Here is an 18,081-nt window from a genome sequence, read left to right on the forward strand (position 1 = left end):
TGCTTTAGAGTATTTGGAAAGTTCTAGAAAAATTCTAGGAAGTCTAGAGGTTGAGAGGAGGCCGGTGACTTAAGGAGAACCCAATCTTCTTTATCCCGAGTACTAGGGTTAAACTGAGCCTGTACCCAGTCTGTTTCCCCTCCTGCTCTGGGAAGGCTAAGATGGGTTGGCCTTCTCCCTGTGTCGCAACTCTGACCCTGGCTCACCAGGTATAAAAGCGGATTTCCGTTAAATCAAAGCCAAAGGGGAAAGCACACGCTGAGGGGCTCCGTTGGTCCTCACTGTCACCGCAGCAGCCACAAGGCTAGAACAGCAACCTCGGCCGCGGCCGGCACAGCCCCGGTGACTGCAGCTCTGGAGCAGCTGGCTCCGCGCACTTCCTGTGCACCAGGTGCGGGTTCCCGCTGCCTTGATGAATCCAAGTGTCACTGTCCCCACCGGACCTCAGGAGCTCGGCCGCAGAACCCAAAGGCTGTTTCTCCACGAGCTCCCAACCGTGGCTCAGACTCAAGAGACAGACATGGTAACTACAGCTACAGCAGAACACGTGGCTTCGAACTGGTGCAATCCAACCACGCACAGCAACTGTGCCAGACCTGACTCCCCGACTGCCCGGTGGCACTTCAGGTGGACATTAGGGCAGCTGGACCCATCTATCTGGAGATCTCATTGAGGACGTTGCTTGATTCTACGTGGAGCTGACCATGCCCCCCACCCCCCAAGACTGGCTGCAAGTGTCTGAAGTCAGAACGTTCTCATCTGTGTGGCTGCAGCGCGGCCAGGGAGCAAGCGTCTCCCCTGCCCGGAGGACAGCGGGCAGCCCAGGACGCAGGGAGGCCCAGGAGGGCGTGGGACCAAATGGGGATGTTGAGTCCTCCCAGACTCCGCCTGGTCATTGGGCACCAGTTGGCTGCTGCTTCCCTGAAAGACCCTAAGGCGTGGGGGTGTCTCTGCCAACGGTTAAAGCAGACTTCCTGGGGCTGTCTGCGCTTTCTCCTGTCCCCACGACGGTACCCCCGGAAGCCTGTCGGCTGCGCTCTGGCATGCGGGCCGGGCATGCCGGGTCAGGCACCGCTGCACATGGCATCAGTGTGGCCTTGGCTGCCTCGCTCTGCTTCTATCTTTCACTGCCGGCTTTGCTCACAAGCCCATACTTTTAAAATGTCTGAGGCTGTTTAAAAACTTTCATGGAAACAGAAAATAAAAATTTTTTTTTAAAGTTTGGCAAGAAAAAATTGAAATCCGCATATAGTTTTCCCATAATTCACGTCTTCCATGAACTGTCAAGACCCTCTGCATTGGGAAGGAGTCTTGGCGTTGACACAAACCCGTCTGACTTCGGTACTCTGCCTCTAGCTCCTTTCTCTGCTGCACTTGTGTCCTTGCATGTCACCCGAGAGCCTGCACGCTCTGCACTTCCCCAACACTGTCTGCACTTGCAGACGCCCGGGGCCCCCATCAGCTTTGCACAGAGGTGCTCACCGCCTGCTGGTGTGTCACACGCACTCACAGTCTGGATCCCTACAAATGCCTTCATCTACCACCTTCTGGGAAATCGCTGAAAATGCCAAAGCCCCACATTTGCATTTTGAAATTCCAAGGCCCTTTTGGGGGAGCAGAAAGTGTGTCTTGAATCCATAAAAATACATTACAGAGAAAAAGAGTTCACTGTGGCTTTAATATAGCCAACTTCAAAGAGCACGTTCAGGGTCACGGTCGATGGATGGCCTCCCAGGAGCGGCAGGGGTTGGGACACTTTATCAGGAAGCAACTCAACCAAAGGACTCCTCGCCGAGACACAGAGCCAGGACACCGGCAGTGCCAAGGCGAGAACGTGGTGAGGTGAAGCGCTCACCCCCGCTCGCCTGTTCCACTGAAGTCACCGCAAAGGCTCGGCACTGGACGCTGCCGCACACAGCCCGAACACCAGGGTGCCCCAGGGAAAGAAGAGAGCTGCGCCTCAGCGAGGCAAGGCTCTGCGGGAAGCTCTCAGGGCTCTGCAGCTGAGAACAGGGCGAGGGGTCCCCGCCCGCCCGCCCACCAGTCCTCTCAGCGACGTGGAGCTCCTGGCCCTCATTTCAGACAGCTCAAGTCTGGAATCCTCTCAAGAAGTCACAGGTCCAAAAGCACTGCAGGGAACCAGACTAAAGAGGGCGCCTACTTTGGGAGGAAGATCAAGACGCGAGGCCCAGGCAGGCCAGGAGCTTCCGGTCCCCCTTAGCTCCCCGTCTCTCTCCCCACTTCCCAACACCATCACGACTCCCCAGGCCACAGACGGCAGAGACTGAGCATTCCTTCCTTTGGACTGCTGTGGAATTTCCACCCCAGCTCATGGTTTCTTTGGTCTAGCAATCTGGTCTCCCCTTCCGCCTCGTGCCTGCCATCCAGGTCTTTTATGGAGTGTGGGCTAGGGTCGGGGGCAGGAATCCTGAGCTGATTAAAACTGGCCTGGTCCTTTCAGGTCCCCACAAGTAACCCCTGAGATGGATTTGGATCTCAGCATTCTCACGTTCTGGAAATCAGAGAGGAAAATTTTGTAGGATGAATGTGCCTTTATCTGTGAGTCTCCATGCTTGCCAATTTCACTAAACAACTGGAATGCTGAGTGATTTTCATTTTATGTGGGGGCCTTTGGAGGCCTTTGAGCCATGATTAGGCTGAACAGGGCTAAGGATTCAGACCACAAAGCCCCAAATTCTGGAGCTCAATTTCACGTTCAAAGTATAAATCCAGCAGCACTCATGTCTCAGTCTTGATTTGCACATACCAAACCTAGTACGTAAGTTCAGGGCCTCGGGTTCCACAGACAAGACCAAGTAGCCGGAAATAGCCATCAACTCCAAACAAGAGGTAGGCTGATGAGGCCAGCACTCCTGAGACACGTAGGCCATTATTTAGCCACAAACTGTTGTGACTCAAAAGAGAAACACCTTTCATCCCTGGAATTCCTTAGAGCTGAGACTTTGAAGGTGACTCAAAGACAAAGGACATGCCATGTAGCAGGTAACTCCTAGGGACTCCCTTGGAGGACTGTGTATCAAAATGGCACTATTGGAAAAGGTAGTGACCTACCTTTTAATATGCAGTGCTGTCAGTGCTATGCGTAAAATAAGAAGCAATGTGTAGGCAGTAGCAATCGGGTTGCTTATGCACTCAAACAGTTGCCTTGAAGTATAATAAAACTGAGCATGAAATGAGAGGTTCATGCAGGCCTGTGAGCAAAACGAAAACAGAAACCCCGACACGAGCCCCCCACCCCAGTCTGCCCTGCCCTCCCCGGCCCCCCTGCCAGCCTGCCATGAGTTCTTCCTGTGGGCTTAGACCCCTCGTGTTAGGGAAGACGCTACAGGCTTTATCCATTCACCTGGTGGCTCATGAAGACCAGAAACACTGTCATAGAAAGAAGCTCTCTGAATATTCTGAATCTCTAAAGCAGAGAGACAGTAAAAACAGGAGGACAGAAGAGCAAATACACAAACACTTCGGTTAGTGCGAGAGACATTCGACATCACAAGTACAGTTTGAAATTGGGCTTCAAAAGTAGCCCCCGCCCAGGGCAGGTCCCATGCAAACGTTACTGTTTATAGACAAAGTTCTTTATAAAAGAAAAACTTAAGCTAAATCCAAAGCATATTCCCAACTCCAGGTGTGAGCAGTGTATCACATCGATGTTTAAGGGTTATCCCATGTCAATGCAGGGTGACATTTAAGAGCAGTAAGGTACTAGTCGAGTTGGGTATCATGAAAATCTTGCAATTAGTACATTAGGACAAGTCTGCAGTTAAGTTAGAGCACTAGGGTAAATTAATTAAGTATTAGTGGCTTTTGTTGTCAGAAATTCACGCTGCTGTCCAAGTTTACTTCCAACAAGGATTTTAGAAATACAATTTACTTCAAACACAAATTTCTAACAGCTAGGTAAGTACCATTAAAGAAAACAAAATTCAAGTTCTGTCATAGCAAATGTTAAAACATAAGTTCAAATCATACAAAAGATGATACTTAGTGATCATACCGTTACTTGAGAAAATGCCCCAGGAGGCATGAAAAATGCACTCTGCAGTTTGTTTCTGTACATAAGCCTTAGGAAGTGGCAAGAAGTCCTGTGCAGCTGGTAGAGATCCCAAAACAACATCTTTTAGCAGAAGGTAGGGCACTGGGAACCTCTAGGGCAGGGCTGCCACCAATCCATCTGATTTTTCCTGGCTTGGCCTTGACACCCTCTGAGAAGCCCCAACACTAACTCTGTTTCAACACCAAGTGTCTTGGACTCAAGGCATCCATCATCCATCCATCCGTTCCTGGTGAACTTCGTTTTCTACTTTTGCCCTTGAGTGGTTACACAAAGCGGAACGTGATGGCACGTTTTCCCAGAGGAAAGGTCCCTCATGCCAGGACACTGCCTCAGCCCCAGTGGGCAGTGAGGGATTTGCCACCCTAGAACCCTCTTCACACTTCTGTGCCTGCCACTGACCTGCCTGTGTGCACCACGCAGTCCGCTGCCTGGCACAACAAAGGAGAATGCCTCTCTGCCTGCTCTGGGCCCACCCCGAGAACCTCTGTCACTCAGGCTCAACTGGCTGCCCATGGAAGCTGCGCATCACCAGAAGAGCAAGTGGGCAGGAGCAGCCCAGAGCAGGGCGAGCAGGACCACAGCAAACTTGGGCAGAGAACACATTCCTGGGCCTGTTTTAACAGCAGTGACCAAAGTGCTCCCAGGCTGCGAATCTTTAGAAAGTCGAGGCCTAGGCAGGATTGTGGGGTCAGAGCTTGGACTACACAGAGAAACAGGACTCAGGGTGGTCCTAAGCCCGAGTGTAATGAAATGAGGAACTTCCCGTAACTACTAAGTGGGAAGCACAGAAGTGCAGGCAGGGCGTCTCCCGATGCAGTCTTGCCTGTGAGGCCGTCACCTCTGACCTGTAACCTGTGTTGACCCTCCGGCCTCACCCCTGCTGGCCAAAGCGGACATTCCTAGAATTTCTGAGCCCTGTGGCCAAGCCCTCTCCAGGGTCTGGGGAAGGTGGGACCTGGAGCTGAAGGACAACAGTGGAGGGAGGGAACCCAGGCAGGTGGGAGCCAAGAGGAAGACGAGCCCAGTGCCATGGCCGCGCCCATCCTGACCCCTCGTGGAGCGCAGGGCCTGTGTCTCCACTGCTTCTGGATCTTCACAGACGTCACCACGGGAGCACGCGGTGACAGGCCAATTATGATGAGCCAGGTGCTCAACAGGCATAGCCCACAGCCCCGCTTTTGGGGGAATGAACGTTTAAAAAAAAAAATCAAAAAGGTGTTCATAATGTTAGAACACACATGCAAACCCAGGACTCCGCTTCCCCCAAAGCCTGCCTCTCTTAAAAACGAGCAAAGCAGTTCTGGTCCCTTATCCCTCGGCGGCCCCTCCATGCCACCGCTCTCAGCCCCCTCCCTGCGCTGCCCACTCCAGGTTCTCTCACCGCAGTCTGCCTGGCAAGACTTCCGCTTCTCTAGGGTCAGACTGTGCTACTGCCCTGGCTCAGCCATCCCTGGTGCTGCTTGTCCCCAGCTCAGCAACAAACTGCACCAGTGTGGCCTGGCCCTGCCCGCCCCAGCACTCCTGGAGGCGGAACCCCACTCCTGGCTGCGACTCTGCACTTCACCCCACCATTGCTCTACTCCCTCTCCCTTTCACCCTGGGATCATCCTACCTCCCTCTTTCCCAGCTGCCTCTCCCCTTCCCCGCTCCCCGCCCCGTGTCTAAGGCGTCATCAGGACGCAGATGCTCATCAATCCACGTGCCCAGCAGGTGCTCGTGTTGGCTGTCACTGCTCAGTCACAAGGAGAACTGGCCTCCTTCATGACATCTGACCTTCGTGCCCAGGAGACAGGAGTGCCATCTGCAGGTGCACGTCCCTGAACAGTCACATGCATTTTCCTCTCACACTGTGCCTGTCTCTGTCCCTGCACTGGTCCTACGGCCTGGGGAAGCGTGCTGGGAGGAGGGGCTGAGTGAGCACAGCGACACTGAGCCCTTCGTGGTGCCCAGCGCAGCCGCAGCTGAACTGACACCTGTGGGGAAGGCGATGGCCGTGACTGGGAGCCTGATGCCTCTCTCTCCTGTTTGAGGCACTTCCCGTCGGCGCTGCCAACTGTGGGCCAGTGAGCACCCTAGCTGCCTTTCTCCCCATTCTGATTCCAGCGTCTCAAGCCCTATTCTGACATCTTGCAGCAATGGGGCCCCAAGCAGCTCTTCTCTGAAGGCTGTAAATTCATCATGGAACCCCTACGTCTCCCCACCCAGTCCCCAGGTAGCACCCCTCAACAGACTGTGCTGCTGGGAGCAGCACTGGGCACTCAGTAGCCAAGGAAGACTTGCATTTAAAGGGACAAATGTAAAAAAGCTTCCATTTCACTTGCTGGAAATGCTCCCATCATAGCCCCAGGCCTACAGTCTCTTCCAGGACCCAGCATGCGTGCAGGGCAGCAGCCCACCTGCCCTGCAGACCCCCTCACCCCTGCAGCTGGGGCACGTGGCGGTTCTCGAGTACACTGCTCTCCCCTGCTCACTTCCGCCTTCCTTCGTCACAGCTGCCCTAACTGCTTTCTTCTCTGCTTCCCGTATTTCTCTCCCTCTCGCTCTGAGAAGGCAGTGACATTATAAGGTCTCCAGATGCTACAGAGAAGGAGGTGAGCCAGGATCCTGAAGAAGCCTGGACTCAGGGTCAAGGCTAAGGTCCTGCATGGCCCGTGACCAAGCAAGGCACTGGGCTAGAATCAGGATGACGCGTAGCAGCGAGAGCTAAGCTCTGGGAGAAGACTTCTTCCTGCCGTATGCAAAGACACACATTTTATCTTCTGGGACCAGCCACGTCTTCTGGTCTATGATCAAAATCACCCCAAATCTCCATCTGAGCGTCCTATCAACAAAAGAACTGTGAAGACTGATGGAAATGAAAGCAACCGGCCCTACACACAGGGAATTCCAGAGTTCATCAACCAGCCAGTGTGTGTGCGTGTGCCATGTGTTTGTGTGCGTGCTGCGGGTGCTCAGCAGACTCGCACGGAACACTGTGCACAGCTGCTTGGGCCTTGGGTTCTGACTGACTTGGGACTGAGGTGGCCCAGGGCATACGTGCAGCTCTTTGCAGCTCTGGGCCTAGAATGAGTCCATTTTCACCCCATAGCATCCGACCAAGATGGCCGGTGTCTTGTTGTTCATTTCTCAACCCAAGCATTCTTAAAATAGGAAAATTCTGACATAATGGCAGCCCTGCTCTAGGGAAAGAAAGATTTTAAAGTGAACCAAAATGATATACATATGTATTCATATTCATATATACACATGCTTGTGTATACCCGGGTCTTCAAAAAGTTCATGGAGAATGTGTTATTATGAAAAAAACTATGCATGGATTTCAAAATTTCGGACACCAAATGAATATCTGATTCCATTTTCCCATGAACTTTCCAACGTTCTTCACGTGTACAAGGATCACGTAACTGTGAATCTGAGGTCCCGGGCAAGTGTCACTACACAATGGCACATGCTTACCGTCCTTCCAGAGTTCGGCGACAAATCTGTCCGATGACTGGTGCAGGAGAGTGGCCACGTTGTCATTCAGGGGGTCCATGTTCTTCATCAGCCACTCGTCCGCCTTGTAATCCACCTGGCCCGCGGGATGAGACGGAGCCCGCGAAAGCAGGGGCGAAAACAAGAGACCGGTTAAGACTGCACCAAAAACTGTCATAGATCGATCAAAAAAGTCCCCACCCCACCCCCCAACTAAAAAAAAAAGTTCATCTCAAAGGCAACATATTCATAATACAGATCTTCAAAAAGTCCTGGAAAAAATGGTGTATGAAAAAAACCATGCACGGATTTCAAAAATTCTTTTGCAGGAACATATTTTTTAATTCCATGTTTCCATGAAGTTTCTGAAGCAGGCTCGTACACACTACATGAAGCGCTCGCAGACACTTATCAGCGCCTTTCAAAGCCGCTGCTCTTCACGGGGCTGCCCTGCACAAGGACCCTTACCTTCCCCGCATAGTGGATGATGCAGAAGTCAGCTTTGTCTTTCAGCTGCCGAGGCTTCTGGAACTTGGAGTGTGAGCCCTGTTCTTGAACCAGTTTTTCCACAAAGGTTTTATCTGTGGCTTTGGGGAACCAGCACTCTTCATCCAAAAGGGCCAGCACCCCAGGAGGGTTAGCCTGGTGACAGAAGCAGGGAGAAGTGATCAGGCTGGATGTCACCTTAAAGCCACATCATTTGGTGGCTTAACTTCCAAAACAAGGGGAGTTGCATGAAGATCTATGAGAAACATCTAGGACGGAAGGTGACGTCCACACCGCTGACGTCAACTACTCTCAACTACTCTAAGTACTGGCAAGAGAACAGATGAGTAAGTGGTAGGAAGGAAGTCATCCCATGAGCTTATAAAGTTGAAAACTGTAGGTAAAATAATTCCAAGCAGGTGGCCCCCCAAAAGCAGCAAATAAAGAATCAGAAAGAAATAGGGGCACGGTGGGGTGGAGAAACCAAACACAACTGTTTCTCTTCAGTGACTAGCCAGATAAATTATTATAAAATGTGTAGGTGCAATGTTTTTCAGAGTTTTTTTAAAAATACATTTCATATCTTGCTCAATTTTAAGTTTCTATGTAAGTGATGAATTAAGTAAAATGTATCACTTCACATTTGGTGAAGCATTTAAAACTTATTATTAACTGGAGTATACGGAAGGTACAAAATAATTCATTAGTTGCTTGGTATTCTTGTTTCAACAAATATTTGAGACCCTGTTTTGTGCCATTCGCTTATCAGTTAGTTGAAAAAAAAGGCACGGCTGAATCCAGAGGGACAGGAAGTAGGTCAGTGGAAGTGACTGCCAATGACTACCAGGTTTCTTGGGGTGGGGAAGATGGAAATCTCTGGAACTGGATAGCAATGATGGCTGCAGTATTCTGTGGGTATGCCAAAAAATAAAAATAAAAAAAAATAAAAAAACATCCACTGAACTGCAAGTTTAAAAGGGTGGATTTTATGACAGGTGAATTATGCATTAAAAAAAAAAACAACAGAAGGCCTGGAGCTTGCCGCTCTCTGCAATGGCTTCATTTTGGAGGTCAATGCCACACGAAAGTCAAGGGAGCTCTTGGCACAGTGGGGCTCTGCTCTGCAGTGCTGGGGGCTCCTTTATGGCCACACTGAGAAGACAGCAGTGCGTATGCAAGAATGAACTCGTTCCAATTGGAGGGCACATCCATGAAACCAGCTTTAGTGATAAAACCCCAGGATTACTTCTCTTCAACTCATTGTCTTTATATTTATGGAAGAAATGCTGGCTATGTTTGTGAGGAGGCCAGTTAAATCCCAGAGGGAGCAGCAGGATAAAGTGGTTGGAAAGGTGACGGCTGGCTGGAGCGCCAGCAGGTGGACAAAACCTCTCTCCCCACGGATCCTTCCACCTTAAGGAACTTTCTGGGACCTCGGTATTTCCAAGGAGCTTCCTTTCCTGCACAGTACTTGGGGGGGGGGGGTGTTATGTAAAAAGCTCAGAACTCGGAAGCTCATCAGCCACCACCCCACGCCCCGGCACTGAGGTGAGACCCGGGTGGGATGGGCAGGTGCCTCCAAAGCACATTTTCCTTTTAGAAAACCTGATCTTCACTCCCCATTTTGAAAGGAACATCCATGGAATTATCCCACAGCGTTCCCCGCGCTGTAGGTAAATTCCCTACCATCATATATTTCTTACAAGGTTTTAAATAGTTTATGTTCTTATTTTTTGATTTAATATTTTTAGGACTAGGTGGAGTAATCTTAAAGTTGAGATACAGATGGGGCCAAGGTGGTGGCCTCTGCCTGCGGTGCCAGCATCCCATTTGGGCGACAGTTCTAGTCCCAGCTGCTCTTCTTCTGATCCAGCTCTCTGCTGTGGCCTGGGAAAGCAGTAGAAGATGGCCCAAGTGGTTGGGCCCCTGCACCCACGTCGGAGACCCAGAGGAAGCTCCTGGCTCCTGGCATTGGATCAGCGCAGTTCTGCCCATGGTGGCTATCTGGGGAGTGGACCAGAGGATAAAAGACCTTTCTCTCTCTATCTCTCCCTCTGCTTGTAACTCTACCTCTCAAATAAATAAGTAAATAAAATCTTAAAAAAAAGAAGCTGAGCTACAGAGTGAGTCAGCAGTAAGCCGTGCATTCTTTCCCTGCCCTCTCTCAGCGGTCTCTGCACAGCAGGACCCCTCAGGCAGGCAGTCAAGGCGCGCATCCTCAAGCTCCTGGGAAGCGCTCAGATGTGCTCGACAAGGAAGGAAGAGGGCAGGGAGGAAAGGACGCAGGGAGACGGGGAGTGGGCCACTAAAGAGGGAACGAATTAATGCATTCTACTCGCCGCCCACAAGTGGTGGGCGTAACGGTGCTGTGAGCATCACATCCCCTGATACCCAGGCCACGAAACTTTCCTAAAACTCCACCCCCAGCCTACCACGGCCTTGGCCTTTTCCCAATTCAAAGTATGACAGAGCCGGAAGCACAGAGCCAGGAGTCTTGTACTGTGCTCCAACTTCCAGATCAAGTCCTTGGGGACCAGGGTCAGGCTGTGACCTCCTCCACGTCCCTGTGGCGCCCCCAGTCTGCATTTCCAGGCCGTAATTCAAGAGTCAATGCATTCTTGCTTTTTTGATTTTATTCTAACTGAACGTTACTGGTGCTCAACATCTGGGAAGTAACTGAAGATGCAAGGATCAAACCCCCTCTGCCTCACCCACGCCTGCTGTGCGTGGAGCATTAAGGCCAAAACGCTGAGTACTCTTCCCTACCACGGTCACCGTTCAGAAGAATAACACGATAAAACAGCATATAAAGTAATTTTCCCTAGAGGGTGAAGTAAAAGAAACACAGTGAAGCAACATTTAAAAGAAAATGAGTCGCCAGCGCCGCAGCTCATTAGGCTAATCCTCCGCCTTGCGGCGCCGGCACACCGGGTTCTAGTCCCGGTTGGGGCACCGGATTCTGTCCCAGTTGCCCCTCTTCCAGGCCAGCTCTCTGCTGTGGCCCGGGAGTGCAGTGGAGGATGGCCCAAGTGCTTGGGCCCTGCACCCCATGGGAGACCAGGATAAGCACCTGGCTCCTGCCATCGGATCAGCGCAGTGCGCCGGCCACAGTGCGCCAGCCGCGGCGGCCACTGGAGGGTGAATCAACGGCAAAGGAAGACCTTTCTCTCTGTCTGTCTCTCTCACTGTCCACGCTGCCTGTCCAAAAATAATAAAATAAAATATAAATAAAATAAAAAATAAAAATAAATAAATAAATAAAAAAGAAAATGAGTATCTAGAAGACTCACTTACAAGGCACAAAACCATTAGCTTTAAAAGCCTTATGGAAAACACTGGGATACTAATTTTCCTCTTAGAGCTCCGGCACAATTATTCCTACAGCGATTTACCTAGTGCATGGCCCGGGTGCAGGAACACAACCTGCAGGACCTCCAGTGTCCCGCAGACACAAGGACAGGAGCATCTCACATGATGCGTCACAGTCATCCTAAGCGCCAGTGCGGATTACTCTGTTTCCTGATTTACACAAATTCCCAGGCTAATTTTTTGTTTGTTTTTTGCTTTTTGAGATTGAGACAATTATGCTAACACTGACGAGACTGGACAACTTCCATTTTGGTGTACGCCATTTGGAAAATGCAAGGCATGGGCTGAATGGCCCCGGGGAGCCGCCAGCAAGCCCGTGCTCTTACAGGTCTCTCGATGAGGTCGATGCAGGGCTGCAGGTCGAGCCCGAAGTCGATGAAGTTCCACTCGATGCCCTCGCGCTGGTACTCCTCCTGCTCCAGGATGAACATGGTGTGGTTGAAGAGCTGCTGCAGCTTCTCGTTGGTGTAGTTGATGCACAGCTGCTCGAACGAGTTCAGCTACCAATGGTGAAGCACGATTTTCCCAGACATGAGGAATGGGAGGGAAAACAGGAATAATTAGCTGTCTAGGCAGACTTCACGAAAATGATCAATTAGATATTAACTTCATCACTGATTATATCTAAGAATGGTGACTAAGACAAAGGGGTCTCTCTCTCTCTCTCTCTCTCGCTCTCTCTCTCTCTCTCACACACACACACACACACACACACACACAGCCTTTTTGACAGGCAAAGGGGAAGCACAATGGATGGGCTATCATTGCTGAACTGAGGAAATAATAAACTTGGGGTGCTACCTAAACAATCTTCAAAGAAAACAGCTCAGTTCTTATCAGTGAGTGGTTAAGGGAGACACATGAAGACGGGGAGAGACAGAAAGTGAGGAGGAGACCAGGGAGACCTGGACAGGCCAGAGGCCCAGTGTGGTACCATGGTGCAAGCCTGTCTTTGAGCTGGGAGCTGCAGGTGTTTCTGTGCCACTCCCTGGCTGTGAGGCCAAGGACTCTGGACGAGCCAAGAGGAGAATCACCCAGGGGTCATCCTGGCTTCAGAGCGCTGCTGCTGGGAGCTCGGCACTGCCGATGTGGTTTGCGTCAAGGAGCGTGAGGCTCTGGGCTTCCTCTCTGGGCTTCCCCTTTTCTTATCAAACATCCAACCTTTGCCAAGGTCAAAGTGAGCCTGCACTGCTCTCAGAGAGGGAACCTGGGCATCATGCATGCTACCCCATTTCTGTTCCTACTCTGCCTATTTTTCTATGGTGCTGTTGACTGGCTAAATGGATAGGCAGGTGAATTAATGACAGGTGTAATTTTCTTAAATAATCATCCTATATATTAGACGTGCTCAATCTTTTCCACTGCTGCCATGCTGCTCACGTGACTAGCATGTGTCCATAAATAACTACTTTCATTATCAAAAGTGGTTTTCAATTAGGATTCAATCAATCTCCAAGGAACAGATTTATGGTCTGAGGAAGTCTGACAAAGTCACTCACTCCACTCTCCCACACCTCTGCTTGCTATTTTAGAATGAGGTCATGCCAGGAGGGCCGCGGCAGTGTTTCTGACTCAGCATTGAACTTCTAGTAACTGGCACACGGGACAGGCCACGGCCATATTTGTGCTTATCCATGCTTACACCTGTGGATTTTGCTTCATCTTAGTTTTGTGAAACTTCATTGCTCTATGTAGCCTGGGTAACTAAGTATAATGGTATTTTTTCTTTAGAATAAATTCCTACTTATGTTCCATATTTAAATTACCAACTAAATCTTAAAATAAAAGAGTTTTAAATTGATACTGCATGCTCTAAACCTAACGTGCACAAAGAGTTGCACTGGGAAGCTGAGTCTCCCGTCAGGGGCCTACCTGCTCTCCCTGTGGTCCCGCAGCCTCCCCTATTTCTCGGGATTCTTCCAAGAGTATTCACTTCATGCATTCACGAATAAATCTATGTATGTTTTAGTGTAATTTTCCTTTAACTTAACGTATCTTGGAGTCTTTCCGCTTCAGTGTACAAAGCTTTCGTTCTTCCTAATGCATGTGTAGTGTCACACTTACGGCCATATCATCAATGACTGAACTGACGTCCAGTGGGGGACAGTGCAGCTTATCCCGTTCTTTCCTCATGACAATAATGCTCACTCACAGCTTAGCATTTTTACCACCCAGATACATTTCTCCACTGTCTCTACATCTAGAAGTTAAAACCATACTTCCTCAAGTCCTACGGCTTCACGTCTTACATATCTTAACCCTACTCTCATTTCCTTTCCAAAATATTACCACCTACTTTTTATTATTTTCCAAATTCATTTTTGAAGACTGCCTAGTCCCCTCTCTCCCTTAAAATCCCCATGAATAAGTGGAAAGTTGAAACAAAACGGAAAAGAACGAAGAAAAAATATTTTTGGAAAAAAAGTCCTACTGATAGGTGTTTACACAAAAATGTTCAATTTTACAGAAAAAGGGCTAGACATTCCCATTAAAAACAGGGTTATGTCTTGACATTTCTTTGGAATCTTCTTTTTGTTTTTCACAGCAGCAAAATAAAGTCTTTATCTGAATCTTGCCCTTTTTTCTTAAATTCATTTTCAGATATTTCTAAAACTCAGTCTTTTCTCTCATTATATCTTCTAATTATTAGTAAAAGGAGGGGTGGCAGATTTCTGTTAACTGCAAATAGTACTCTGACACATTTCATGCTTTCTCAAGTTATTAGTTAATGTAGACTCAAAACAGTCTCTTAGAGGGTAGTGGCAATTTAGTGAAAATAATTGCTTACCCCAGTATTGGGTCGGTTTTCATGAGGATAAACTTAAAACTGTAAGAGTCTATTTTAAAACAAGAAACGGAATGCCCAGTAGTAGCTAAGTAACACACTGATTATAAGAAGTATTTAGTATTTGTGCCTTACAATATATATAGTCTACCAAAGAAGATAAACTACATCTATAGCAATCTACTACATTTATAAATATCTATATTAATAAGATGTAAATTTTGGGGCATTTGGCTCAGTAGCTAAGATGCCACTTGGGCTGCCTGAATTCTGTATCGGAGGGCCTAGCTTTGAGTGCCAGCCCCATTTCCTATTTTTGCTTCTTGCTAAAGCACACCCTGGGAGGCAGCGGTGATGGCTCAAGAACTTAGGTCCCTGCCACCCATGTGGGAGATCTGGATGGAGGTCCTGGCTCTTGGCTTTGGCCTAGCCCAGTTGGCATCTGGGGAATGATCTAATAGGTAAAAGATCTCTCTGCCTTTCAAATCAATTTTTTAAAAAAGATACTAATTTTGTGGCTGTCAATGTGGGGCAGCAGGTTAAGTGCAGTGTGCGAGGCCAGAATCCCATGTGTGCACAGGGCCACGTCCCACCTGTTCCACTTCCAATAGAGCTCCCTGTTAATGTGCTGGGAGGGCAGTGGAAGTGCCTTGGGCCCTGCATCCACAGGGGAGACCAAGATGGAGTTCTGGGCTCCTGGCTCTGGCCTGGCCCAGCCCTGGCTGTTGCAGCCACTTGGGGAATGAAGCAGCAGATGAAAGCTCGCTCTCTGTCTCTCCTTCTCTAACTCTGACTTTCAAATACATACATCTTAAAAAATCAAAGGATATAAATTGTTAGGAGACCAAAATTTTACCCACTTTGCTGTAAAACTATAGCATAAACCTTTCCAATATAATTGTTTTGCCAAATCTAGTCAGATCAACAATATGATGCACTAAAATCTATCATCAAGGGGCTGGCAACTGTAGCATAGAAGGTTAAGCCTCCATCTGCAGCTCCGGCATCCCATTTGGGTGCCAGTTCGAGTCCCGGCTGCTGCACTTCTCATCCAGCTCCCTGCTAATGCAACTGGGAATGCAGTAGAAGATGGCCCAAGTGCTTGGGCCCCTGCACCCACTCCTGGCTCCTGATCCACACAGCTCTAACAGTTGCGGCCATTTGGGGAGTGAACCAGCAGATGACAGATCTCTCTCTTTTCTTCTCTGTTTCTCTGCCTTTCAAATAAATCTTAAAAAAAAAAAAAAAATCTACCCCCCAGCCCTGTGGTTGTAGCTTCAGGACGTAGATGGCCATCCTCCCAGCCCCCGCTCTCATACCGCCACTTCCTGGACTCCCTTGCCAGCCTCCATCATCCGGCCTCTGGTCTACTGTCATGGCGGCCTCCTCAGTGGTCTCCACTTCTGTTCTGGGCCCGTGTCACAGGCCACAAGAAATCCCTGCTTGCTTTGGTCAGCGATATCTGGTCATACTGGCCCTTCCAGTAGCTTCTTAGAACTGACAGATTCTCCCCATGCAGGACCACTGGACTTTCTCGGATTCCTCCTCAAGAAAACCAAGCAGGGCAGCTTCTCACTCTTTGTGTGCTGAGCTGTTGCCCTGCAGAGGCCCCTTCCAGGAAGTGGCTGTCTAAATCATCCCTTCCTAGTCCTTTTTTTTCAAAAATTTTTTTGAAGATTTATTTATTTGAAAGGCAGAGTGAGAGAATCTTCTGTTCGCGGCCCAGATGGCTGCAGCCACCATGGCTTCCCCACACGTCGATCACGCACCCATGCACTGTGTCATTCGACATCTGTGGAGTTGGTGGTTACCTGGCGTCTACTGTCGGATGCTCTAGGAGAATGGCAGTGGCTGCAGCTGTTTATTGGCCATTCTACTTGGGGTGCCTGGCACTGGCCCTGGTATATAGTGAACCTTAATATTTTTAAAACAATAAACAAAACGAAAAAGAGTGGGGAGGAAGGAGAGAGGGTGAAATACCTCAAAAATTTCAAATCCAGCAATGTCCAGGATCCCAATGAAAGACGCTCCCTGGCGCTTGGTCCGGTCCAGGGCTTTGTTGATGCGGTGGACGAGCCAGCGGAAGAGTCGCTCGTAGGTGGCTTTTGCCAAGGCTTCAACCGCAAAGTCGGCCTAGAATTAGATAACATCAACCTTTCACTCTGGAAACAATTTTGGCAAAGCTCTGATAGCTGTTAGTTACACAGGGTTTAATGTTTACGAGGCAATCAAAAAGCCGGAAATGGCATTTATAGCTTAACCACGTCTCATTTTAGACATCAACAGCAGGCATTATGGATGAAGATGCCCAGTGAGGACAACTCCTGCCTGCGCCCTGGGGTCCCAAGTGCACCAGCTGCCTGGGCAGTTCACTTGGTTGGCCAAGTCGCCTGCCACCTTCTTGTCCAAGTTATCAGTGTCATTTCTTTATATCCCACCACAGAATGGCTAAGTCTAACTCCTACAATCTTGTTGCTGGGACACCCAGCGCAGGGACAAGGTGGCAGTGGCCCTTTTGCAGTTCTGGCCCCTGAAGAGGACAGACTTGCCTATTGGATTAGGTGACCTGGGGGAGGGGCTATGGCGTCCAGGTCGACTGCAGCATAAATCACTTAAAACCATCTGAAGGAATCCCTAAACTGGAGAAAACAAAACAAAACAAAACCTAAACGAATACTTGAAAGCGCCACATGCTAGAGTTTTCATTGACTCAGGTTGTTACACGCATGTTACAAGCAGAACGTCCCATGACCGTGGCTTCATGCAAACAGGCCTGTGACGGCGACTAAGGTCAGACTCACTTGCTCCTTGGTCTGGGCTTTCTGCACGCAGTCCCGACCGACCTTGATGCGGGGCGTGAGGATGGCCCGAGTGAACTCCATCACGTTCATCCCAAGCAGGTGGCAGAGCTTCTGTGCAACTGCAGTGGGAAAGCCCTCAGTATTGCGTTGCTACCCACAGCCCCCCAGAGCATTAACACCCGCGGGACCCTGGCGGTCATTACCAGGCAAACCGAGTGAGTCTTAAAGTTAGCCCAGGCACGGGTCTGATGAACCGCGTCTCCCGTCCTTTCAAACAAACATCGCGCTCACTCTCAGTCTGTAGCTGCCCACTGTGCTTTGAGAGGGACCTGATCCTCTTTTGCTTATAGGTCATGTTAGGGTTTCAAAGCCAGGTGACACTAACGCGTGCCTCACTCTGCATCTTACCGCTCCACTGTACGTCTTAGCTCCAGCAAAGCCATATGCAGGATGCGGGCCCACGTGCCGGTCAGCCTGCTTTGATGAATGGCACAAATGAAGGTTCTGAGAGTCAAAAGCTCTAAGACTATGTGCCACAGCTTGGTCAGTAGGTGACCACGACGTAGGCAGAGAGCCAGGTCCCTGAGAACACTCACAGAACTGAAGAGTTAACAAGCCTCAAACTGGCCGCAGAAGAGCAGCACTGTTTTGAGGACGGGAGGGCAGGTGGAGTGACTCTATGCCAGCCTTCATCGGCCACAGTGCCTCACAGATGCCTCCTACCTGGGCAACAGAGCCTTCCAGGTAACAACAGATTTGTTATTGCTCTTTCTGTCTCCAGGCCACTGGATACAAATTTGAAGTTCACAAATCTATTTTTTTTGGCTCACAAACTTTTGTTCCTGACCAGTGTAAAGTATCCTATATGAGCATCCTATATGAGCACCGGTTCTAGTCCCGGCTGCTCCACTTCCAATCCAGCTCTCTGCTATGGCCTGGGAAAGCAGTAGAAAATGGCCCAAGTCCTTGGGCCCCTGCACCTGCGTGGGAGACTGGGAAGAAGCTCCTGGCTCCTGGCTTCAGATTGGTGCAGCTATGGCCATTGTGGCCAATTGGGGAGTGAACCAGCAGATGGAAGACCTCTCTCTTTC

The 18,081-nt window shown here is 49.6% G+C and overlaps 1 protein-coding gene across 22 annotated transcripts in view; it reads right to left on the minus strand.

Annotated features, from left to right (window-relative positions):
• MYH10 (myosin heavy chain 10) overlaps positions 1–18,081 on the minus strand; it is a 139,899-nt gene that overhangs the window by 38,554 nt on the left and 83,264 nt on the right. For 8 of the 22 annotated variants that reach the window (XM_089318338.1, XM_089318337.1, XM_089318346.1 and 5 more), the window contains 7 exons: positions 16,991–17,109; positions 16,170–16,322; positions 11,731–11,904; positions 8,018–8,191; positions 7,532–7,646; positions 4,016–4,111; positions 3,365–3,427 (listed from right to left, as the gene is read on the minus strand). In XM_089318338.1, the coding sequence (XP_089174464.1) occupies positions 3,365–3,427; positions 4,016–4,111; positions 7,532–7,646; positions 8,018–8,191; positions 11,731–11,904; positions 16,170–16,322; positions 16,991–17,109 (894 nt within the window). The remainder of the gene's footprint in view (positions 1–3,364; positions 3,428–4,015; positions 4,112–7,531; positions 7,647–8,017; positions 8,192–11,730; positions 11,905–16,169; positions 16,323–16,990; positions 17,110–18,081) is intronic. The other 14 variants (XM_089318339.1, XM_089318340.1, XM_089318352.1 and 11 more) reach the window with 3 other exon arrangements.

This window comes from Oryctolagus cuniculus, chromosome 17 (genome assembly GCF_051225735.1).
Source record: "Oryctolagus cuniculus isolate XC-2025 breed Fujian yellow rabbit chromosome 17, ASM5122573v1, whole genome shotgun sequence".
NCBI lineage: Eukaryota > Metazoa > Chordata > Mammalia > Lagomorpha > Leporidae > Oryctolagus > Oryctolagus cuniculus.